Raw genomic sequence first — 25,797 nt, forward strand, 5'->3', positions numbered from 1 at the left:
GAGCTTTCCTCAAGTGCTTAGCAGTTCAAAGTGACAGCCTGCCTTCAAAACTAGATGCTCTCAAGGAGTGCCCATTTTATTTATCACAGACATTTTTCATGGCCTGTGTGTACATGTTGTCTGGGGCTGAGTAATGGATCAGTATGACAGGATCAGGGGGACAGAGGTAGTTGAGGATTAGATCTTATCTTCCCCAGAGCGCACAGCTCCTGCTCCTGGTTCAGCAGGGAGCAGCTGAGTGTTCCTCATGTGATAGTTGCATTCTTCTGTTTTTAATTCATAACGTGGCTGTTGGAACTGCACTTGTAAGAATGATATTTGTGGCTGACCAGCTGTCTTCTCTTCAGCCATAGAAATAGCTCCACATACTTTGACTCCTGCCTGTTGCTGTTCCATAACTGATATTTCAGTTGTCTGAAGGCCACAGGATGCTGCAGCTGAAAGGGACTCTCCATTGCCCCTGCTAGAATGCATGGTGAACAGCAAGGCAAGTCCTGAAAAGATGAGAATATCAGAAAATATCAGAACCAGAACAGAGTGTTTATAACATATAATTCAGTGTTTCATGGACTGAAACCATGTCAGAAGTTTTAGGAAAATTGGAGTTGCTCAACACTCTGAAAGTGACTAAAATGTTCTAAAAAAATTCACTGTGAGAATCTTTAAACTTCTGCTCATTAGCTCACCTCTCCCAAATCCCAGTCCTTGCTGTCTGTATCTTCCCAGGTATGGGAGAATGGACTGAAACACTTCTCTTCCATTCCCACCTCATTTGTGGGTACTATCCCTCTCAGCACAACCCCCAGAAGGATTTCTCAGGAAGTGTCTTAGCATCCTTTGAGAGCAATGAGAAGAAAATTCTTCCTTTCCTGAGTAGCCACTTGTTAGCAGCCACCTCAAGAAAATGCTAGAAAGAATGAGGAAAGAATAATTTAAGTGGCATTCCACTGGTGATCTTTACATCTAAGTATCTTTTGTTAGCAGGGAAGAATATTTTGCATTGAAAAGTCCCTGAATTTTTTGCATGAAGGATGGATTTTCACAGGCATTAATTGTTGACCTAATTCTGCTCTTACAAATCTTACTTGGAGTAAAATTGGGCTTTTAAAATAGTTTTAAAAATGCTACTTGGCCTTTGATGTCTACCAAAAGTTTTCCCAATGCCGTGAAAACCACAGTGAGTTAGTGACCAGCAGCAGTGCCCAGAAAATGCTGGGTTTACAGGATGAGAGGAAAGCGACACCCTGCAGGGCGGGCACTCCCAGATGCCGTGGGGGGAGCTTCTCTCTGTCCTTCCCGGCAAACACTGGGCAAATGCTGAGCAGATGGATCCGGGAACCGTGCAGAGAGGGGACAGACACTGAAACGCCAGCCTGGCCTTCTCACATCAGGGTTAGCAGCTCCTGGCTACTGCTGAGTCTGGAGAGAACATTTCTAGGGGGAAGAAGGGAGTGCTCAGTGCATGCCGACATGAAATACTCCATGTAGAGAGTAAAAACATGAGCCTATGACAAACCCTGCCGTGCTGACTCTAGGAGTTCTGCTTCCTTCCTGGAATTACACCAGGGCTGTTGTTCCTGCAGTGAGCTGGAAAGGCCTGAAACAGAAACAATCATGTGACAAAACAGAATGTGAAACTACAAAAAAGAAATCATACCCAGTATTCTGCCTTTTGACACAGGATGCACAATTATGTCTATATAGAGTAGAAGTATATCCATACGTAGCAAGGGCCTTTTAAGGTGGAAATCTTTCTCTCCCACACATACACACAATCATTCAACTACCAATAAAGGCTAACATTTAGCTGGCCCAGCCCCCAGTCCATATCTTAGAAGGAAATGTTTACAGATCTCTGTAATTTATCTGTGCTCGGGAGCACTACAATTGATCATCCAAGCAGCACCCTGCGATGGGATCCAGCAGCACTCACAAGGAGCTCCCTAAATGAAAATCTGCCTGACCTTTACCAAGCCCCATATGTGGTGAAATGGATGTTACCCGTCTCATGCTCTTTGAGGCAGACCCAGGCTGCCACAAGCAGTGAGCTGCATGCCTGAAAAGCGAGCGATATTGAAGTTTCTTCAGCACACTGACAGATTCATTCCTTCTGCTGCTTCTTCTGACCTTGATTTCTAGGGGGTTCCAAAGTTTCAGAATAGCCAGGGCTGCTTTGGATCTCAAAAACCTCCCTAGTACTTGATATTAATACTTTACTGAGGACACCTACCACTTCCCTCATTTGAAAAAGTGCTTTGCTACCTTCTAGCAGATAGAAGCTCTAAATAACATGCTGCAGCCTTGCTGTACAGACAAGGTTTCTCCTCAAATTAATAGTACTCAGTATGGTCCAGAGTACATAAATAAAGTGCTAAGGAGTACACCAGGTGTCATAAGAGCAGCAAATATCTTACCTGGGCCACAGGAATGAATAGTTTAGAAAAAGGACCTACACTGACATATATTGTAGGTTGTGTAAGTGAGAACAACATTTTCCAGTTGGAAATAGTATATTTTTAAATAGGTAGGAAATACTGTACAGGTTCACTACCCTTTTTTGCTAGATCACCAGAATAGGCCCAGAATATTTAAATTAATCCATGATATACAAGGATTGTATATGACGATCCTCTCAGGAATTCTTCGAATGTGAATTTCAGATATTCATTTCCCTCCCTCTGATCCTTATCCAGTACTTCTCTATTCCTTAGAGAGTGAATGATTTGGGACAGGAACCACATGTAAGGATGGCGCCTAAAACAGTTGCAGGAGTGGCTACAGAGCCAAAATTTGGCCACTCCTGTGCTGACATGCAAAGTCAGTTTTCTCAAGGACATGTGAAATATGAAGAAGTATTGTCTCAAAAGTCTCAGCAGCATTTCTCTGGAAACTCTGTAACAAAAATGTGTCTGTGAAAGCACACTGATGTTAAGAATGATACAATTTCACATTTTAGGTTAGTAGTGGGGTCATAGCTCTACCAGAGTAATGTAATTTCCTTCTTACTGCACTGCTAAGTTGAAAAATTCTGAAAGATGCAAAGATGCTTCTATTTAAGATGTCTACAATCTGGGAAAATTCTTCCATTAAAATGGACCTGCTAGAAGGTGCCACTATTAATTAGGGTGGAGAAATACTATGCAGAAATTGCCTTTGCAACTCTAATTACAATGGCTGTGCTTACAGCAGCTTAATTTCTTGAATTGTTTATGTATGTGCAGATCCTCCAGTGGAATAAATGAAACCTTGAACGCTGAAAGAGAAAATGGGAAGCACGAGAACAGAAAAATTGAGGACTATGGGGAGAACACCACACTGCAAATGAACACAGAGCAAGAGATTCCCCACGGAGACTTATGCATCACAGAGATTTACAGTGGGACTCACCACGGAGCAGCAGAAAGCAACACACACTTTGCTGCAACAAAACAAGAGACCACACAAAGCCACAGAATTGCTCCTAAAGTGATAGCCACCCCTAAAGTGATCGTGACAGACGAGGCTGGTGTCAGAGGGGTGGCAGAAGAAGGTGCCATGGTTGAGCTGCAGGTGTCCCTCTCAAATGACGCCCACAAGGCCACCAGTGCTCCTGCTGTGACTCTCCTGGGGGCAGAGGAGTTCCCCCCTGCAGGCAGAGGCCCCAGTGCACAGCAGGGCGGGAGCAGCCCCCGCATCGCAGTTCCCCTGGCTGTGAAGGAGGGCAACATCCAGTGGTCAAACAAAGTAGTCCACTTCTCTAGCAGCAAGGAGTTCAAGAGGATCCAAGGTGCAGCTCCATCTATCCCCAGGGTGGAGGTGATCCTGGACTGCTCAGACAGGGAGAAGGAAGCGCCCAGGTCTCCGTCTGAAAGGGGGTGTGTAGATCCTCAAGTGGAAGGAGGGCAGTCAGAAGCACCTCCTTCCCTCCTCTCCTTTGCAATCTCAGCAGAAGCCACAGTGCAGGGAGAAGACAGCAAGCACTCGGAAAAGGAACACAGACCTCTCAAGCACAGGGCAAGGCACGCAAGTGAGTATGTCCCATCTAATATTTGCACTGCCTGGGGGCATCTCTTGTAGCTTTGCATATAATTTCAGGATTTAGAATGCATTAGAAAAAAACATGTTTAGAAATTTTTTTCGGAAGTTTTCTAACTTTCCCTCTCTCTTTTTCTTTTAAATGATGTTTCTGTTCTTGCTTTATGTATTTTTTCAGGGTAATACAGTGCTCCTGGTGATGAGCCAAGAGTGTACCCATGCCTTAACTGTGCTGAATAACTTTGCTTAGTAGACTTCCACTTTGAAATTAACTCATGACTTTGTCCAACTAAAAATACTTACATCTCCTGAAAGGGCTGAACTCTGCTGGTCTTCTAACTCATATTCAGTGTCAATCTGTAAAATATTAACAAAAAGAACAAGTTGCTTGCACATGTCTAAGTGAATCCTGTGGCTTTCTCCTTTTATAGCAAAAGCTTTGCGTGGTCCTTTGCATCATCTAAAACCAAAGCCATGCCACTGCTTTGAAAAGTTAATAAAAAAGTCTAGCAGCAAAGCTTGATGTTGTCTGCAGAAGAGATTTTGACAGACACCAGCATGTGTACAACTGTTACATGATCCTTTTGGTTTTGTCAGCCTTCTCTAGACTGTAAAGTGAACATGTTATTTCTCCTGACTCCCAGACCCAGAGGTCAGCTTCAAAATGAGTCCAAGAAGTTCACATGGAAGCAAACTTGCCACTGGAGGCAATATTGATTAACTGGGTGTAGAGGTGTATTATTTATTAATTAATCTATTTATTTCTTTGTTATTTTATTCATCTGGGAGCTTTCTATTGGTTGCTTGCTCCTTCCCAGCAATGTGAAGAATCCTGTCTGGGGATTTTGTAGCAGTATGTCAAAGGTGCTTGAATGTGTGCAGTGAGATACTGTAGCAACAAACTATTTCATATGCAGCGTTGGAACTCCTCTGCTAACCCACTGCTAATTCCTCTGGAAGCATATTTTTAGCATGATAACCATTTGTGTCTCATTGGCAAGTGGATTAGGCAGTTACTTATGCCTAAGTGTCTGTATGCAACCCACATATTTTGGGCATATTAAATGAAGTATAAAAGAAAAGTGCACATGCTTCACATTTTGGCTGCAAAGTCAGAACCAATTGTGGAACTGTGCCTGCATTTCTTAGGGAATTACTTGCAGTGCCTGTCTTAAAAGGAAAAAAATACAAAGAATGAACTACTTTTTACATTATAAACTCTTCTTTCAAGAAGTCCTGTACTTTTTCCATGTCAACTATGACAATCTCAGTTTCTTATAAACTAGTGGCAGGTCATTATGCATAGGAACAAGTGATTTACTACAATTTTTTCATTATTATTGTTATTATTATTATTATTATTATTATTACTACTACTACTAACCTGTCTACACATTAGAAAAGACAAATTGCCCAGCCTAGTGAATGCTCTGTGTACAGCAAGCACTATGCATGTTTTCTGCAAAAAGAGAAGTTATTATGCATTTAAGTCTGAAAAAAAACTTTTAGAAAAGAACTTTTATTATGATCTCTTTAGCAGAAATTTTCTCTGCAAATATTATTCAGATTATATTTACCTGAATAGGAAGCACTCCAACACTAAAACCCATAGTTTTGGAAAATACCTTCCTATTGTAAGCAATTGGATTGTCGCAGGACTGAGCCAAGGATTTTGTGATGCCGCTCTCCAACAATAAAATATTACAAATTGCTGGTTTGGGTGCCATGCTCTTTTCTCTTTTATAGATTCTTGTGAGGACCATTGGTCCAGTTGTGCAGTCATCTGGCATAATGGCAAAACTCCAATTGTCTTTAATAGGAGAAGTATCAGACTCCATCTACTGACATGGCTAAAAGGATCATGACTAGAAAACACAGGGCATAACTTTCTTTAAAAACTTTGTTTTATTTATGCCAGAAAAAGATACTGAATAATTTACTTTTATCAGAGGCATGTTTTTTCCTTGTGACTATAGATTTAGTGAGGAATGGCTTTAAATTCCAGGTTTTTTGAAGGGAGGAGCTATTGAGGCTGTAATTGATGAGGTTCAGTGGTAGAGTACGAGGAAGGGAAAGCAGCAGGGACACCACCTGACCACCATTGCCCCATGAGGGACATGCTCCATGTCCCATTACGAAGAAGCAGTCACACTGATGAACAGTGCATCCATCAGCCTTGCAGCTGCATCTGTTCCTCTTTCACATGACCTGAAGAAAACCAGTAGCTTATGCTTTCGGAAATATTGTCATTGATACTCCAGTGAATACCCTTGAGAAGTTAGTTGAGTCTCCTTGGTTGTGCTCTTAAATGTGGATTCACTCTTGCCACATTTCCAAAATAAATATTCTGTATATGTCATATCTTACAGAACTTATATTTCATGCAAATAATGCTTGTTTAAAGACTGAAACCTGCTTTCATTGCATACTATGGACAAAGGGGTTGAAAGTCAATGCTAATATTTTCTGTGTATGCCCTTCTGGATGTCTACTTGCTTTTAAACAGCTAATACACAGTAGCATGCTGACTTATAGCAAGTTTGCAATTTACAGGAGTAAAAGAAGCACCTAAATGGCAGAAGCTGCTGCCACTGTCAGACAGAATCTGCTCAGTTTCGTTTGGTCTTGGACATTAAGCAGTCATGGGCATGCCTGGCTGGGAACGGCTGCTGTAAGCCTAGGAACTTGTAGTCAAATATTTGGAAAACACCAGACCAGAAGCTGGATAAATGAGAAAATATCACCTGCCTGTTGGTCCTGGGAATAAAAATTGACAATGTTAGAAATAAAGATGTGTATAATGTTCCTGTTGAGCTAAGAGAGTTCTAAGGAAAGTGATGTAGCCTTTGAACTTGCATGGGTGTGTCTCCAAGGCATGCTGAGTATGGCATTTCTAACCCAGCTGATATTGTGAGAAAAACTCAAGTATAATGAACTTTCCATACAAAAGAAATGTTTTCATATTTAATAAATTTCAGTACAGAAAAATGCACTTGTTAGTCTCCTTGCAGAGTGGTGGGCTGCATGAATTAATTGTGCACTCTGATTCCTTCCCCAGGGCTCCGACGAAGTGAGAGCCTGTCGGAGAAGCAGGTGAAAGAAGCCAAATCTAAATGTAAAAGCATTGCACTGCTGCTGACAGCAGCTCCCAACCCCAATTCCAAGGGGGTGTTGATGTTCAAAAAGCGCCGCCAAAGGGCGAGGAAATACACTTTAGTCAGCTACGGGACTGGGGAGTTGGAACGTGACGAGGACGAAGAGGAAGAGGGTGAAGGTGAAGAGGGGGACAAGGAAAACACTTTTGAGGTGAGTTTGCTTGCAACAAGTGAGTCAGAAATAGATGAAGATTTTTTCTCTGACATTGACAAGGACGGCAAGATCGTGACATTTGACTGGGACAGTGGTCTGCTCGAGGTGGAAAAGAAGACAAAAAGTGGAGAGGAGATGCAGACGCTTGCAGACACCACAGGGAAAGGGGCCCTCATGTTTGCCAAGAGGCGGCAGAGGATGGATCAGATTACAGCGGAACAAGAGGAGATGAAGGCAAGCACAGTGCAGACAGAGGAGCACAAGGAAAGCACCATGACAGAGAACTTCCAGAAAGTGAGCTCTTCCATCTATCAATCAAAAGAGGAGGAAATATCGAGACAGCAGAGCTGTGTGAGCAAAAGCTACACAGATGTGAGCCAGAATCACAGCAAAGTGGTACAACAAAATGGCTTTGGCTTAGCACCTGGCACAAATCTCTCTTTTCAGTCCTCTGGAACTCAAAAGGCACCATCTTTGAATAAAACAGCAAAACCTTTCCCTTCTGGAGTTCAAAACCGAGCAGCTGCACCATTTTCACCTGTAAGAAATGTCACCAGTCCCCTTTCAGATGCAGCAGCACCACCTCCTTACTGCTCTGTCAGCCCACCAGCTGAGGCTTTCTACAGACCTGTCTCAGCTCCTGTGGCCAGCAAGGCCGCCCCGCCCGCATGGGCAGCCACGGAGCCCACGGAACACATCGCGTCCAGGGATGAAAGGATTGCCGTGCCAGCCAAAAGAACTGGGATACTGCAGGAGGCAAAGAGAAGAAGCACTTCCAAACCCATGTTCAATTTCAAAGACGCACCCAAAATAAGTCCTAATCCTGCCCTGTTGTCCCTTGTACACAACGCAGAAGGCAAAAAAGGGACCGGAGCTGGTTTTGAGTCAGGACCTGAAGAAGACTACCTCAGTTTGGGAGCAGAAGCTTGCAATTTCATGCAGACTCAAGCATCTAAACAAAAGGCCCCTCCTCCTGTTGCTCCAAAGCCTTCACTCAAGGTGTCTCCTTCTGCTAGTTCTCCACTTTCACCGGTTTGGTCACCTTCAGCTGCAGCTTCCAACAAGCCTCCTTCTTTCCCAGCACCAGCCTCACCTCAGGCAGCGTATCCTGCACCACCCAAATCTCCACAGTATCCTCATTCTCCCGTCCATCCCCCAAGCACTCTCGACCTTGCTGGTCCTTTCAAAGGGCCTCAGGCCAGCCTGGCGAGTCCAAACCTTGCCCCCAAGGCAACACCAATCACCCCAAGCTCTGGAGAAACAAAGCCTCCCTTTGAGATGCCACCAGAAATGAGTGGGAAAGGAGCACAGCTGTTTGCCAGGAGGCATTCCCGAATGGAGAAGTATGTGGTGGATTCAGAGACTGTGCAGGCTAACATGGCACGAGCAGCATCTCCAACTCCATCTTTACCAGCTTCTTGGAAATATTCATCTAACGTCCGAGCACCTCCACCCGTCGCTTATAATCCCATCCACTGCCCATCTTACCCTGCTGCTGCTACCAAGCCTTCCTCTAAAGCCCCTGCTGCTACCAAAAACACAAAAAGAAAACCAAAGAAAGGTCTCAATGCTTTGGATATCATGAAACATCAACCTTATCAACTCGATCCATCTTTATTTACTTTCCAGCCTCCTAAGGAAAGCCTTGCCCTGAAGCAGACATCAAAGCTGTCCCCCTCAAAGCAAACACTGCCTTTACCCACCTTCCTTCCACCTGGTGCTGGCTCTCCCACGAGGGCCCGGCCCTCCTCGGTGTACTCCGTGCCAGCCTACGGGTCCCAGCCTTTGTTCCCATCCAACGCCTCTCTCCCAGGGAATGAATCATACTCACCCACGGGCTACTCTGCCTTTTCTAAGCCAGAAACCACCACATCCTCTTTGTTTACTGCTCCGAGGCCAAAATTCTCAGCCAAGAAAGCTGGTGTCACTGCACAGGTGTGGAAGCCATCGGTTATTCGAGAGTAAACCTGGTTTCTAAGCAGAAACTTAGTGTCCATTTTGCTTGCAGTCACTGGTTTGCAGTGGTCACCTGGCACACAGACTGTGCCAGTGGTATTCCTTAGCTTACTTAAGAATGTCAGATGTATCACCTCAAATCTGGGTCCAAAATATTTGAACTTTTTAAAGGAATCAAAATAGATCTAAAATTTTTAGCACATTTATGCATTTTATCAGGTGCTTTATAGATATGACATCCTGAAATGGAGAGGTGCCATTGCATGAAGTGAGCAGGACACTAGGTTTTTGCTTTAGGACTACAACAATAGAAACAGTGAACAATGTTCCTGGTATGTCAAATTAACAGAGAACAGCTTTCTTCCTGTTACTCTCCCCAACTGTGTTCTAATGACCTAGGGATTAGAGGACTTTGGTGTTGCTTTTTTTTAAAAGAAGTGCCTTATTAACTAATAGCAATATGTATTATTAACACAGCATAAAATAGATACAGTGGTAGACTCTGACTGATCACTAGCAGAATACAACTGGATAGACCTTTGGCCTGCACAGAGCCTCATGGAATTCACTCAGAGTCTGTCCTGGCTCAAAGGTCCTTCCACAGGAATCTGATTGATCAGCCAGGGGCTTAGCTAGTAAGCTATGTGGATCAGCTGTGATCTAAAATCATGAATTGCCTCTGTGATTTCACAGAGAATGTGCTATAAGAGATGCTGGAGTGTTATGAAGACTAAAAAGAGGTGGAAAGACAGCTGGACAAATTGCTTAAAATTTCCCATTTTGGGGAAATTTCACATCCCACATGCAGGCATATTTTTAGCCAGAGTTTGCCTTGAACCCAGCAAGTATGAGAGAAGCATGTAAATCAAAATTATTGAGCAGTCAGAGGTGAGCTGGGTTTTGCAGCTGTAATGCAATGAACCAGTTTCTTGTGAAAGCACAGTGACTGAGAACTGGAGGGCTGCCTATAGTGTAGAATTCTGATTCTTGCTCCCAGAGTACTTTGTGCCACAGAAATTACCTGTAAATCATGATTATGACCATGTCTTCCTACTGGCCTCTTGTACACATTTAATTTTCTTCTCTTGGGCCTCTACAGTGCTTCTTCACACTTTAAATCTTTTTATTCTGGTCTTTTGCTTTTATCTTTTACTTGTCATATTGGGGACTAAGGATTGAAATACTGCTACTGGGGAGAGCTTCTAAGAGTCTGTGATCTTGAAATGTACTGTATAATCCTGCAGTAAATCTAGAGCAAATATTTGAGTAGTTTAGCATGGCTTTCATCAGCATTAGTGGTGCTAGGGCTAAAACAAGGTGCTGTTTCTCACAACTAAGGGAATCAAAATCCATCCCAGGTGGGAAGCTAAAGATTAAAGCATAACTCTGTGAATAAAGGTGGCAGAATTTGTTGGTATATTTGTTTAAACTATCATTCAGCTAGTTACTGACCAGATTATGGACCTTGTATATCATAGCAGGGTTTGAAGAACCATCTATTTCAATGAAGAAAACATTCCTAAGTATGAACAAAATCTCTGTAGTTTGGTCCCATGATGGTAACTCAAACTGCAATCAAAGATGAGAAGAATGCATTTGGTTGCACATGCAGAAAGCAGGCTGAATTCAAACTCTAATCAAATCAATAAAAAACACTCCTATGAATTTTGGACCTCCAAAATCCTACTCTCCCCTTTAAATTTTAGATTGGGATAATGACTGCATTAGAAGAAAATTACCAAGGGGCCATCTCCCCCTTAAAATTCAGAAAAATTATAGGATGTTCAGAGGGGGAAAAAATTGGAAAACTCAAGAAATAGTTATAATGCATTTACCTGGAAATAGAAAGTAGCAATATTTTAGTCCTTTGGAGATCTCCATTATACCTGTTTTCCACTGTCAATACCTGTACTTTTCTTCTATCATTAAACTTGTCCCTTTCCTCTCTGCCTGTTTGTGGCTTTTTTCTTTGGTTTGGCAGCTTTTTTTTTTGCTTCACATCCATGTACAGACTGACAGCTTATTTTTGGGGGAAGACTATTTCCTATGCTAGTCTGTTAATACAAAAGCTCCTCCGTCCCCTTCCCCACCTCTTTCCTCTTCCCTTTGCTCCCTCCTTTCTTTCCCTCTTTCCAAGATCAATCTGGAGTAGCACACACTATTTTAGGTAGACTTTAAGACACCAGGATTTACTTTGAATAAAGATCCCCTGCCAAAGGTAAGTAATGCTATGAAGAGACACAGAAATCCAATCAGCCTCATATTGCCTTTCTGTTTTTGCTTAGTCTCCTCCTGTAGAGCACATCTGTAAATTATAATCATACTTCTGTACTTGTTCACTCCACCACCAAAAGAATATTTTTCCCTAAGGAGGAGACTTATGGCAACTTTGTCCTTCCTCCACAAGTGTTGGTATTGATGCATGTGGCTCCGAGACACAGGAGCTTCCAAAGTGCATCTATGATGAAAAGCTGAATTTTGATCCCATTTGCATTCAAATACAAGTATTTTATATGGCCTAGAACAATGACAGAAGGATTTTTAAAGCACCAGTTAGAGTTAAAAACAAAAGTCTCAATGACATTAGTGCTCATAGCTCAGTTTGGATCTTTTGAAAATCTCATTCAAAGCCCATCTTTGAATTCAATTCCTTATATACACATCATCCTACACACATGGGACTTGCATCCAACTTGGCTTCAAGGCTCATTTCACTAATCAGGTAAGTCTTTAATTCTTATTACTGTTTCAAAAGACTGCTCTGCCTACAGGTTTATCCAAGATGTAATCTCTCGTGAGGCAGATATTTAGAGGAAAGCTGAGCTGCTCATTATCATGGGTCTAGATGAAAAGCTAAAGTCAAATGTATCTAAAATGTCAAGAAAATGAATTATTTGTGTAGAGGAGCCATCTGAAATTTCATTTGGAAAGGGCAGTGAGCTTTTGTAGATGGTTTTCTGAAAAAGCTATTAGAATTATTTTATATAATATGGCCAGCCTGCCAAGATGCAGTTGTCATCTTTGCTATGGAAGCATATTTAACAGTGAATTTTAAGCCATGTCCAATAACAATACTTCCAGTATGTTCACATTAAAGGAGGAATTTATGTGTTTTATGACTATTTTAACACATTTAATTAACACAGACTGGAGGTATTATAATACAGCAGTTTTGATCTCACGTTCTAGACAGCCTTTTCATAAAAACAGCTACCTCAATCAAGGGTTAATATATCTTCAATTTAATCATAAATTAAGTTATAAACATCCTGCTACATAACTGAATTGGAAAGTTTTGTTTGGAGATGAGTGGCTTTCAGACAAAAAGGTAAAATTTCTGCTGCAAAAATGAAAGAAAAAATTTAGTTTTTCGACCAGAACTAAAGAACTAAAGAAGAACTCTTCTTCTTAAGAACTGCTTAACTCCTCCTCCCTTCTCTAGAGGAACCACTCTTACCATTTTCTTGCTTGAGAAAAAATAATGTACTATGAAACAACCAGAAAGAGATTTCAATGAATTTTTCCTGTAGCAACACTTATAATGTAAACATTACCATGTCTTACAAGCAAGCCTCATTCTTCTGCTTTCTTCTCCTAAGGAAGAAACAAAAAATAAGAGGTTGAGGTACCAGCAGGCTCCAAAAAACCCAGGAAGTGTGGAGTTTGTGTGTGGTTCAGGTAGAAAAATTAGTGCTAATTGGCAGAGCAGAAATTTTGAGAGAAAATAGTACTGGGATTAGAGGGAAGCAAGCTGGGGGGACAAAACTCCATAAAAAAAGAGTGACTACACAAGATAAAGTACCTGTCAGAGGATTTTGAAATAATGAAGGTAAAAGAACAGCAAGAGGGGCTCTGCATATAGAGACAGCTGACTATTTCCAGACATTTCCTGATTTTTATTTTTGTTGAACTCTGAGAAAAGGTGACAAGCAGTTATAAAGAGAACTTCACACCAGATGATGGGATCTGGGAGGAGCATTGCTTATCAAGTATCCAGGAGGAGAGGTCAGCAAAGGACCAGCCTGACCCTTGTGTGCTGCTCCAGCTGTTCTGGAGTGGGGAATGCTCTGTACACTGTGAGGCAGGGGAACAGCAGGGAAATGACAACAACTAACACTGTGCAAAATGTTTCTCCTCTCTTTTTTCCAGGATCCTTTTCCAGATTTGCTAGCTTTAAAATTCCAAACCCTTTGGTTCTAAAAAGGTTCTCTCTTCCAGTCTTGCCTTTTTACATGATGCAACTTTCTGTACCTGAAGTCAAACAGCTGGGATTGCGCTGATTGCTTTGGTGGTTTGGCACAGCAAGTGCAAATCTTTATTACACAGCTTGGCATAATGGTATTTATAATGGCTCTGCTCAGCTTGGAATGGAAAGACTATATGATGAAGAAACTTGACAAGATCTTCAAAACCCTGTGGATTCACAAGCTCTGAATGAACTCACTGCTGGTAGATCTTTTGGGAAAATATGTGAGCCTGGTAATTTCATGGCAGTCTTGGTGCCCCCATCACAACTTGACAGTACCCAGTACAACAACTGGTCTTACTTTACAGTAGACATTACTTTTGCATGCCACTACATAAAGGAGAAGTTGGGATCACTCAAGAGTTATGTTTGACAAGTGGTTTTCAGGCTGGTTGCTTACTAATGGAAGCCCTTCAGGTTTTCATCAAATGATTTAAAAAGTAGAAAAAATCCTGAAACTCTATGTTGAAATGATCTCTACAGATGCAGACTTGAACTCTTCCTTTATGAGCTAGGACAAACCATATGACAATAATCCCATGGGTTTAATATTTGCTTCCTTAAGTAAGGCAGGGAAAGACTTTTTCTTTGTGTGCTGATCAAGTCTCCAGTTATCATCTACAGCATTTAAAGGAAAAACCTATTCCTCATTGTAATGATCTTGACAAACTTTTTAATTGCAGTGCACATGAAACCTGCACAAACACCTGGGTTAATATAATAACTGCACACTCCCTTAGGCTGAGAAAACTCAGCTATGAGAGAAATAACTTCCTGAATTTACAGCTTAACTATCTGGATGAAGGCTTCCTTTGTGGGAAATTAATGTAAAACCAGCATTTTCATACAAGAATCCTCATTCTTTTGTACATTTTAAAGACAGAAATCTTAAACCAGAGACTCCCCTCATAACTCCAGGCAATTCAAAGATAAGATGCTATGAAAATAACCAGGTGATTTCTAAATAGGTGTCAAGACTGGACTGTTGAACAGATGGAATGTTTCTCTTGATGTTTCCATCTAGATCTGAAACAGCAGATTGTAATGGTTTTAAGAAACATACAACAAACAGAAGAAAAGGAGGAACATTACAGAAGTAAAATACATTCCCAATCACGGGAGCACATTGGATTACAAAGGGTGACATGGAGCACAACATTCAGTTTCAGTGTGAGCTTTAACTGATTGAGAAGCAAAGAATTCAGCACATTTATATTATAAGTAAAAGCTTCCATACAGTATAAACCTAAGGACAAATATTTTCAGGTTTTTAAAAGAAGGATTCTTTTTTCCCCAAAACCCATAAGTAACTGCTAGTGATTTTTGGCTTTGATTTGTGAGAATGCTTCTTCTCACAACCCCTCTATGCAGGTTGTTGTTGGCATATATGGCTCTATACTGCAAACAAAAGCAAAATATCCAGCATCTGGGTACACTTGGTTTTCTCCCTAGAGTGCTGAAGTGGAACTGATGCAAGCATCTGACACTGTGTATATAGAATTATGGGAAAAGCAATATTAAACACTGCTGTTTGGATTGCAAAGTGAGGCACTTGGAATTCTTGTTGCCTGTGTCAACTTAATCCAATCTCCTTGGTTTGTGTGGCCAGAACATCTGCAATCATTGCAAGGATTCCCATCTGACAAACAGCTCTTTGCTTTGTTTTGACATCATTCCATGCTCAGCACCATTCCTTACTCAATGCACACTCTTCAAAGGGTGCCTTTCATTCTGAATGATTTTCTTACTGATTTCTGCTGCTGGCACCCAAACCATTCAGAAGCTAGGGTTCATCTTTGCACTGTTGCATTCTACAAATGAATAAATAATGCACAGCTTGAGCAGCACTGACACCAGGGCACTCTGTGGCCCTGGGTGTCCAGTTCAAGGCACTTCAAGGCATCTCCAGAGCCCAGCAGCACATGCAGCAGTTACTCTGTCAATGTGATCCTTAACATCCCTCTGTGAGTGTTAACAGCTGGCAGACTCCAGGTGGAATTCCAGAAAGGGAGCCCTCAGTGACCAGCTATGAATTCCAACCCACAAAACCACCTTTTTTTACAATCTACTCCTGTGTTAGAGAACCCTAATATTTCCTAAATGAATCCCTGAATTGGTGGGGCAGAAATCCTGAAATTTAATCAAAATGCATCAGCACTGGGCAATGGTGCTTTCATTTCAGAGCTTTGGAAGAGCTGACCTTCCAACTTCCCTAGCATTGCTTCAAGACAACTTTTTAAGAGCCAAAATAAAGCCTGGAATTCCATCATGGAGTACACTGTAACAGGGGGGTTAAACCACCAGATACTTGTAGGAATGAATGAATAAAACACTCATACCTCACAGGATATGGGGCTGGAACAGGCTGTGCTCCTGTTGAGCCTGAATAAAGCTCTCAGCGTGAATGTTCACACACAGGGACATTTACACTGAAATATGGGACACTTCAGACACAAAGGTTTGTGTCAAACCAGTTCTAAAGCAGGCACGGGTACCACATCTCAAGGTAGAAAGGTCAGAAAACAGGGCCAAGTTTGCACTGGTAGCTGTGCAATGTAAAATCCAGCAGGTGGCAGCAAATATTGTTCATTGCAAGAAATAAACTGTTTATTCCAAGGAAATACAAGGCACCTATGGCCAAAAGTTTCAGACATTTGCTTTCTGTAGGCATAAATGTACTGTGTTTAGAGAACACAATTATAATGAAAAGCTGGTTTTCTTTCATATGCACAGGTCCAAAATGAGCTAACTAATTTATCAAGTTAAAAGACAAGTTAGCAACAGTCTTTTGGTTTTTAAGCACACAAGCATTTCGCAGAAGTGAAGGCCTAATCTAATAATTTACTTTCCTTTTCTAAAATTAATTGACAGCTAAAAAGGACTTTATTTTCAAAGGCAAAACTTTTCACAAATTTTGTCACAAATCTTATGTGAGTTGCCGCAAAACTTATGTGAGGTGGCTGACAGTAACTGCTTCCTTAGTTTGTATACAAATTATGAAAACAAGATTGTTCTCACCTGAAATAACACCACATTTAGAAACAATTTGAATTTAGAATAAATTAGATTCCAGTTCTAAAATTCCCTATAAAGTTTCAGAATCACTCCCTGACAAGACAGCTTTGAGGAAGACAAGATCAGGCCTGAACTGTGTGATTCTAATTTATTCCTGGTCTCAGTACAGCCACTGACAAGGTTTTAGTTGTTAGACAGGTGAGATTCCCTCCCCAGCCATTAGTCAAATTTCTTCATTCCTATTTTAGTCTACTGTAAAATATTTCAAGAGTTTCAAATAAAAATTATTTTCCCATTTTATTTCAAAACTTTTGGTAGTTGAATTGTAAAATAGCTGTAGCATTTACTGCAGAGCTGGCAGCATTTCTGAGAGAAAATATATTTTCATTACATAAAGTTTAAATAATAAATTGTTTGGGAAAAAAAAAAGCTTTAATATTATTAACAATATGTCTCTCTTCAATACTCAGCTGAGTTAAATAAACTGAAGTGCTTCTTTCATGTTAAAAAAACAGAAATAAGAAAAGAATTGAAAGGCATAAAAATTCAGTATAATTTATTTTGTCCTAGCATTTTCTCAGTGGTTTGGTCTCTAACTGGAGAGGCCATTGCAAGCCCATAGAAGGCCAAAGGAGAAATGCATCATTCTGGACTTCAGAGTCACTTTTTGAGATAAAACAACTGTTTTATCTGCTTCCTCCTCCTTTGTCCCTTTCTGTGTAAACAGCATCCAGGCACTATTGTTAACTTGGATTTTAATGTGCTTTGATATGGGATTAAGGACCTGGACCATAATGAAAAGACAAAAATAAAATTGCTTTAATGACTTAGACACAAAGGTCCAACTTTTTCAAATGACTTCATTAGGGAGGAGTTTATGCGGAGAGAGTTTCACTGGACTATTCAGAGCCCAACCCAATTTTGTGTTCTTGACTGGTAAAACAGCAGTTGTGGTTTGTAAACACACACACAGAGGTTTCTCGTACTGAGATGTTCCACCTGAGACACAAAAACAGCTGCTGGGAAATCATTTCACTACGTAGTACTACACATTCTTATTTAGCCTGGAAAAGGAAAAAAGACCTTTCTGACTCCTGCCTTTAAAATTTGCACCATTTATGAACCTAAGTACTGTTCTTTTTGTCTTGCAGCTTTTCATAATTAAGAGGAAAATTGAAATAGCTGTAAGTTCCAAATAACCCATTTTTTCCTGACAATTGGTAAAGATATCATTAAATCAAAGGCAGACAGTCACACTTATCCATCTTACATTAACTAGATCTGTACATGCACACACCTAAGTACTGCTTTTACATTCATTTGCTTATGTATGGAAATAGTTCCTTTTGGAAGTAGTATTATATAAATATTAGTTTTTATTAACACAGATCTTATAACTACCAGAGATTCTTGCAGTGTCATGAATGTTTGCTTCAGTGAGCAGTTTATAACTAGTTTGCATTGTCAAAATCAGTGTTAATCTAAAACTAACCTAAACAGTTTAATCTATTTGCACAGACACCTAAAGCACTCAGCAGCTGACAGGATTCTTTGATGGCAAAGGGCAACTCTAAATAGCCCTTCCTCTTCTTTACATTTAGGAATCACTTTCCCTTCAATAACTATTGCAGAAAAAGGTCTTTCCCTATGAAAACATCCAGGAACTGGAATAGAATAAATTAATCAGTGTAGAGGGTTCTAGCTTGTCTTGCTGCATAATTCTAGTAACTGTTTTACCACAAGGTCATAGGAATAAAAAAGGTGATAAAGTAATAATTCTGGTAGCATTTCACTTTTCTCTTCTTCCTTGATTTCTGAGGTGAAGAATGGAAAATCTCTACCCCTCTTTTTATTATTTTCTTATAGCTTAAGGTAGAAAGAAGGGAGAGTAATTATTCTCTAGTTACACTTCATGTTTTTCATTGTGTCTGGGGTTTGTGCATTGTTTCTAGTACATGCTTGTCAACAGATGTATCTCCAGAATTTAAATATAAAGGGGAAATGTTAGAAAGTATTAGCATCTCTGGCTGCTGCTGTCCAGCAGATGAATGATGAATTCTAGTGATTGGAAGTTGCCTTAATTCCAGAATTTGTTAGCTTGAAGGGGCTGAACACCATAGTAGTGTGTTGGTTGGGTTGGTTGGTTAGTTAGTTAGTTAGTTAGTTAGTTAGTTAGTTAGTTAGTTAGTTAGTTAGTTAGTTAGTTTTCTCTTCCTCAAATTCCTTCAGGCCCTGCTTTTGGAATTTGCAAGGTTCCTCCTCTGTACTTCAGCCTTCTTCCAGGTGAAATATCTGGAATGCTGTTTACCTTCACAGTTTTGTCCTCTCACAATCCAAGAAGATAAATATTAGTTAAACACACACACTGTTCAGTCCTTACTTCAAGGAAGCAGAGACTATCCTTACTTTACAAAAGCTAGAGGAAACTGATGTGCATTTTCATATTTTGGAATTTCAAAGTTAAAACCCAGCCTAAAGTCTTTAGTCTAAATAAGAGTCCTCAGACCTTTTTTTCTAAAGACAAGCTATCAAGTGGGAAATGGAAGACCAGACCAGGACTTCTACATAAATAATACAATAGAATGATTCATTTTGATAAAAAGGTAGTAAAACACACTTAATAACTCACCATTCTCTGATTAAACTGTCAAAGAAAATTAGTTCCTGCTTTATAACTTATGGTTACACCAAAAAGATACTTCCATAACTTGATGAGCTCTGGAGTTTTTCTCTGAACAGGACAGACTCAACAGTATCTTCATCTAAAGGTCTTGAAAAGACAGATATCTTATCCAACACTTGTTTAAAAAGTATCATTTCTCTCTGCATCTCTGAAAACCTACAAAGTACTCACAGGGCTTTGAACAGATATTTCCATTGAAAAAGGGGAACTTTTGCGCAGTAGAACTCTCCTGAGAGGAGCTTACACCAGTAGACTGATGAGGTGGGCCTGCTTGATCAACTACTTCATCCCTATGACCTTATCTTCTTAATTGCTTTATATTCTTAATAACCACCTAATTTCTTGTGGTTTGGGTTATCTGATTACTTTCTAACATAGGGGGGTGTGTAGGTGGGATTGATAATGTTGAGGAGTTTTCTCTCTGAAATGCAAACTGGAAAGAGCTGATCATAGCTAAGAGATGACAGGACAGTCCTGTCATAAAGCATCAGTTGTGAAACTTGTCAAAACTCTCATGACATAACCTCTGAGTGTCACTACACTTTTTAAAAGAGATTCAGGCTAAGTATGACTCAACTGACTGAAAATTATGAAATCTGAAGTCTCTTCCTCAGTTTCCATCTCTCATACAAAAAGCTGATATTACAACATGATTTAAAACCTGAAGCAGTGGTCGTTCAAGTTTCTTAAGTGCACCAAAGTCCTGTGGCAGAAAAATTTAAAATGTGACATTTCTATGTGAGTCTTTGCTAGATCAGCTATATCTTGAATGATCACATACCTGGTTAGCTGCTCTCTAGTTAATGCTTACAGTGATTTAAGTGTGGGAAGCTCATTAGGAAAAGGAATGCAGGGCAATGTCGTTCAGAGTAAATTCTAGCAAAGTCTCTGGCAAAAAGAGCCAGGAATTTCAGAGCAGATTTCAGAATTAAAGTAATTTAAGCCTGAGGACATGAATCAATGAGTGTAAATCAGTGAGTTTAGGAATCACATTTGTAGAAACTGTAAGAACAAGGTAATTTGTGTGACACAGAGAGCAGGTCTGGCTTGGGGACAGGCTGTACCTGCTTTGTGCGCTGCCAAATGGCTGCTGCAGCAGAACCTTCTCACAAACACAGTTTCTGTTTCAAAGTGCTGCATTACTAAGAAGATTAGGATTTGTCAAAAATGAATGGATTGCTCCTATAAGTGGGTCGGAATGTACTGAAATTCCGAGGGCATTGCCTTTTAAAGAAGCCAAAAGTAGTGTCATGTAAGCGTATTAAGTGAATGATTGCATTAATGCCTCTAATTGTTTGTGCTCACTTTTGTGCCCCAAAAAGAGAAAACTGGGATCAGTCTAATAATTTTTGAGTAAGAAAAGCCTTTCTTAAAAGGAGATTGCCAAAGATACGTTCTTGGAGAGATGTCCTAGACAGAGCCTGTTATCAAATAAATTAGGCTGTGCCTAATGTTAGAAAGAATCTTGTAAACACACACAGAACTGTCACAACATAACTCCCTTCTGCATTAAGAATGGTCTTTTCAGAGCAAGGCACACCAGCTAAGTAGTGGGAAAGCTGCACAGTTGCTAATGCCACTGTACTTTTTCAGTAAAAGTCTCTCTTTGGTCTGCTTGCTTTCCTCAAAAATTCAATTTGCTGTGTCTTTGTTCCTGTTTCTTTCTCTGCCTCCTGTCTTTCCAGTAAATTAAAGTTCTAAAAGATACCCATAGACATAAAAAGGGACTGCCAGGATGTCACATGCCTTCAGTGTCTTTTGTTCCAGTTTGGAAGTGAAGAGAAGGATCTTCCTTTCTTGCTGCTTAATAACCGTATTTGGTATTTTGTCTTCCTAGGGAAGGAGCAGTGGCCGCTCACTATCGCTTCCTGGGAGGCCTTCCTCATTCATCCCTCAAGCCATGTCTCCCACTTCTCCTCTTGTATTTCAGCCTGCCCCTGATTACTTCAGCAAGCCAGACACAGCAGCTGACAAGCCTGGCAAGAGACTGACTCCCTGGGAAGCAGCAGCCAGATCTCCCCTTGGCCTAGTGGATGAAGCTTTTGGCCCCCAAAGCATGCAGGAATCCGTTGCTGCTAACGTAGTGTCGGCTGCTCGCAGGAAAACGCTTCCTGAGCCACCAGATGAATGGAAATTTAAAGTTGCTTACGAGCCCCCAGCCCCGAGTGGTAGCGTAGCCTCACTGGGAGGGAAGCAATCAGGGGTTCTGTCACCCCAAAAAAGCTCCCTGTCAGCCCCAAGTGCCCCGCAGGCTGGCCCTAAGCTGCAGTATCCCTACTGCACTCAGCGCTCCACAATGGATCCCGATATAATGTCCATGGATTCCAGGTCTGACTATTGCTTGTCAACAGCTGATTCAAACTACAATCCACAGCCAAGGGGATGGAGGCGTCCAACATGAGCAGCTGAAGGGCCTGGGGCATTTTCCCTTCCTCCAGCTCAGCAAGCCCTAAGATATGAGTTGGAGAAGGAAAGTTTCTTGCTGGCCTGGTGATGTCTGAAGTAAAAAAATGAGGAGACAAAATTGAATGGAGCACAGTTTTCACATGACTGCAGTGCTAGCAGCCTCTAGAATAGACTCATTTTACACCTAAGATTGTTCTGTTTGTCAAAAAGCAAAAATATGCATTTCTTGGGGTGAGGGGGGAGATGAAAGTGGGGCAATCCATGTACTCGATGCAAAAATCTAGCAAGGATGTACAAAGTGACAGCAAAAATGCTTGCAGTTAAGCTAATGTGAAAAAAAAAAAAGTAAAATAAGGGCATTTTAAAACCAAGAAGTATTTTACAGGATCTTGCAGGTTTTCTGAGTATGTTAGGCATGAGTTCTAAGTTACTAAATATAGTCAGATTTGCAAAAGTTCTAATGGAAGTGGAAGACTTTGAAGCACTGGCTTATTTGCCATATGGTTTTTTACTGCATTTCTATAATGAGTTAAGAAAGTAAATCCATGAATATTCTTACTATGGCAACAGTTAAAACACATTTGTGGCAATGGTACCTGAAACACCACAATATGTAGATAGAGGAAATCATACACAGGCAATCATTTCAGATAGATTTCAAGACAGTTCCAATGAAGTTTTACATCTTGTAATTAATGTCAAAACACCAGGAAGAGAGGCATTGTTAATAGAGATCAATACCATGATACTTGAACAACAAAAGAGATGAAGAGTGTATTTAAACTGGATTGCAAGATATTTTTGTAATAAACTATCAAACAAGTCAGAGGCTGAACAGCCTTTATTTCTCTGTGAAATGCACTATTTGCTGAGCATTTACTGCTCCAGTGCCTGGTAATCCAACTGGCTGGGCAGTTATTTGTGTTTCTAAGGTAGCTCAATGTTTAGAAAGCTTTTGAGTTGTATTCTCAGTTGGGAAGACATAGATAAGTTGTTTAGCAAGGACAGTTCCTGCTCTAGAAGCTGGCATGTGGCAGAGGGTTCCTGATATGTGGTGCAGGGTGTGAGTCTAGGAGCAAATATTTGGGTGGTTGGTTATACCTAAATGATGCTGATGGACCTGAAGGGATGCTGAGTAATTTTTGCTGGTGAGACATTCCTTGCATTTGCAGCTTATTTAAACAATAGAAATATGTGGCTAAAAATGTATGTATTCCAGGCTTCCTGGGTAGTTTAGATGTTGTTAAAGCATTAAATGAACACCCCGAGTTTTACGAAGTGTTGTCAATCCTCCTTATTCTGTTGGGAATTCTTGAAGGATCTGTCAAGCACAGTCAGCTGAAAGTACTGCAGCAGCACTATTAACTCTCCTTAGTTTCAGTAAGGCTGTCACTGTGAGTGAAGGGATTCTTAGTTTCAGTCAGGCTGTCACTGTGAGTGAAGGGATTCGATTAGAAAAAACTAAAACACATATGCAGCAAGAAAAAATATAGCACAAAAAATTCCCATCTGCAAAGAATTTTCACTTAGAGCAATTATAAAATGAAGGAGAAAGGAAAATGAAATCCAAGTTCAGTTGAGGTGGAACTTCCCCTAAAAGCAAATAATTACAGGAAAAAATATAGCCTTAATGAGTTTAAGTTGGCAGAAATTCTGTATCCAAACAGAAGTCTCCCTAAAATTCAATTGATCTTTCTGACCAGTCAGGAAATGAAGATGAGAGAGTGGTAAACTTTTAGAATATGATCATATGCTATAGCACTTTACAGATTTATTTCATAATATGAATTTCCAAAAAAAAAAAAAGTGATTTAGAAAAATTACATGAACAAGGCTGCCATGATATGCCTGAAAATAAGCTTTGCACCTCAGAGTTATATATGCATATAATCAGAGTAATTTTTCCTGCGACACAGGCAAAAATAGATGTCTCTCTGCAGAGTCTCTTTATGTCCCCTTCTATCACAATTGGGAATATTCCACCAGTGGGACTGTGGAAGTCCCCTTAGCCTTGAGGGCTTATCCTCACAGCTAAACCTATTGCCCTGGAAGTACATGCCAAATCCTGACTTAATTTCAGTTAAATTATAAATCAAATTGAAATTCAGTGAAATCTATAGTTCAAGGTCATCAAGGCCTTAGATATTCAGTAAGTACCAATGCAATGCATTTCACAGAAGGCCTACATTCTGAAAAGTGCATGCTTCTTACGTATTTTGCTGACCTGTGGTCCATATTACCATAGCAAAACAAGTTCCTCTTTCCAGGCTAAGTTCAGATTTCTGCTTTTAACTGTTTCCTTTACATCATTAGAAAGAAAAACAGATTAATGAGTTTGCATTAAAGCATATTTTTACCCAACACCATTATTTTAATTCTAAGAATTGGACACCTATCTTTTACATTCCCATTGAAAGTAGTGGTGTGAATTCTGAGGTCATGCATCTATCAGAAGAAAATGTGTGCTTAATTTTAAGGTACATGCAATTAAAAATTGCCAAAAGTGTTTTTAAATGTTGATATTGCAAAAAAAGTTATGATACCAAGTGATCTTGGAAAGGCTTTAATGCTGTGATCACATGGCTTTACAGGAAAAGGTTCTCTAGGATGAAGCCCTAACTCCCCACCGCAAATAGGCAACAAACATGGAAGTGAAGAGTTTCAGACAGGACCACTGACTTTCTGTCAACTCCCCTAGAACAAAAACTGTGCAGCCCTATAATTTCATTCTCTTCACAAGCAGGAATTAATCTCTGAGTACTTCTGTGAACATGAGAATCCCTGACGCTGGAGTTCATGTAGCTTTGTATCATATCATAGATTAATTTGGGTGTTTAATATGACCTACTCCGGATTTCTTTTTTTCCTCCTGCTGAGGATTTCCTATCTCTTTTTCCCATGTGGATTCTCCCCTATCTAATATGGAATGACTTTCCAGTGCAGCATTTCCCTCAATAGCAACACTGGGAACTGGATCTGGCCTCCCCGACACCGTCTATTTTTACAAAGTCTGTGGGCAATGGATTGTCTCTGAGATCTGTTTCTGTGCTGCAGAGAAATGGAGCTAATAAACAATTTTGAAGTTATTAATGGGAGGGCAGACCTGAGGGCAGGCATGCAGACAGATCACATAGCCTTGTTTGGAAGGAAATCAGGCTAAATCCAGATTGAGATCATGTAGTGATTTCAAAGAAAGCAGCAGGACCAGACCAGTAAATGAAATATTAATGCATCAGAGCTTTAGAAGGACCCCACAGCATTTTTCACCTTCTGTCCTTCACCCTGTTACTCCACTAGCAAAGCATCTTTCTATAAAATAGTTGTGACTGTTGTGTGTGAGTTCTGAGTATATTAATGCAAGTATTTCATACATTTGCTTTTGAATGCACAGATCTGCTCAGTAAATGTGAGGAAAAAATTCCCTTGATATTTTAAATCATTGGCTTTGTGCTCACCCTCGGAGGTGTCTCTGTTAACATGCAGAGCATTTGAATACACAATATAATTGAAAATTAGTTTCCTTAGTTATGTTAGATGATGAAGTTCACAATCTTGTTCATAGTTTGTTTTCATTTCAGTGTGCTTTAACACAACCAAATATCTATTTACACTGCATTTCTGCCTAGTAGCAAGAGACTGTGTTATCTTTATAGAAGACTTTTCACTTCTAAAGACTTTTGCTCATTGCAGAGGACACTTTATTTGACAGTGCATGCCAGCGATGTAAATTGTATCACATAATAAAGTGATTTGACCAATCAGATGAGAAACACAATTTTGTTTTCCCTAGATTCTTTTCTGTTTGTTTAAATAGTCTGAACCCAAGTAAAGCCTAATCTCTTTTTTTCTGCACCATTTTTAGACTCACTGACTTTGCCTGTCAGTGACCTCGTGCTGGTCTGAGCTTCTAGAAGCTTAAATCAGTATCAGGTCAAAAGGCAACTTATCAAATTTAGTGGAATTTCATTTCCATACTGACTAAGCAGGGGAAGGAAACACAGTGAAGTACAGTCTAGCCAGGTTAAATAATACAAACAGAACAGTTTTTATTGTTTGAACATTTTCAGCCCAACCACAAAAATCTGCAACTAAAATCTACGTACTGTACTTGTCTACTTTACTTGCACCTAACCCTCTGTTTAGTTCCTTGTACACTGCTGTATTCTCA

General features: G+C 40.3%; 1 protein-coding gene across 1 annotated transcript in view; it reads left to right on the forward strand.

Moving 5' to 3' along the window:
- Nucleotides 1-22,702, forward strand: part of SYNPO2 (synaptopodin 2) — a 76,471-nt gene extending 53,769 nt beyond the window's left edge. Inside the window, exons 3-5 of the mRNA XM_058803355.1 lie at nt 3,222-4,006; nt 7,073-9,258; nt 21,061-22,702. Coding sequence (XP_058659338.1) covers nt 3,222-4,006; nt 7,073-9,258; nt 21,061-21,624 — 3,535 coding nt within the window. The 3' untranslated portion in view covers nt 21,625-22,702. The remainder of the gene's footprint in view (nt 1-3,221; nt 4,007-7,072; nt 9,259-21,060) is intronic.
- The last annotated feature ends 3,095 nt before the right edge of the window (nt 22,703-25,797 follow it).

This window comes from Ammospiza caudacuta, chromosome 4 (genome assembly GCF_027887145.1).
Source record: "Ammospiza caudacuta isolate bAmmCau1 chromosome 4, bAmmCau1.pri, whole genome shotgun sequence".
NCBI classification, from domain to species: domain Eukaryota; kingdom Metazoa; phylum Chordata; class Aves; order Passeriformes; family Passerellidae; genus Ammospiza; species Ammospiza caudacuta.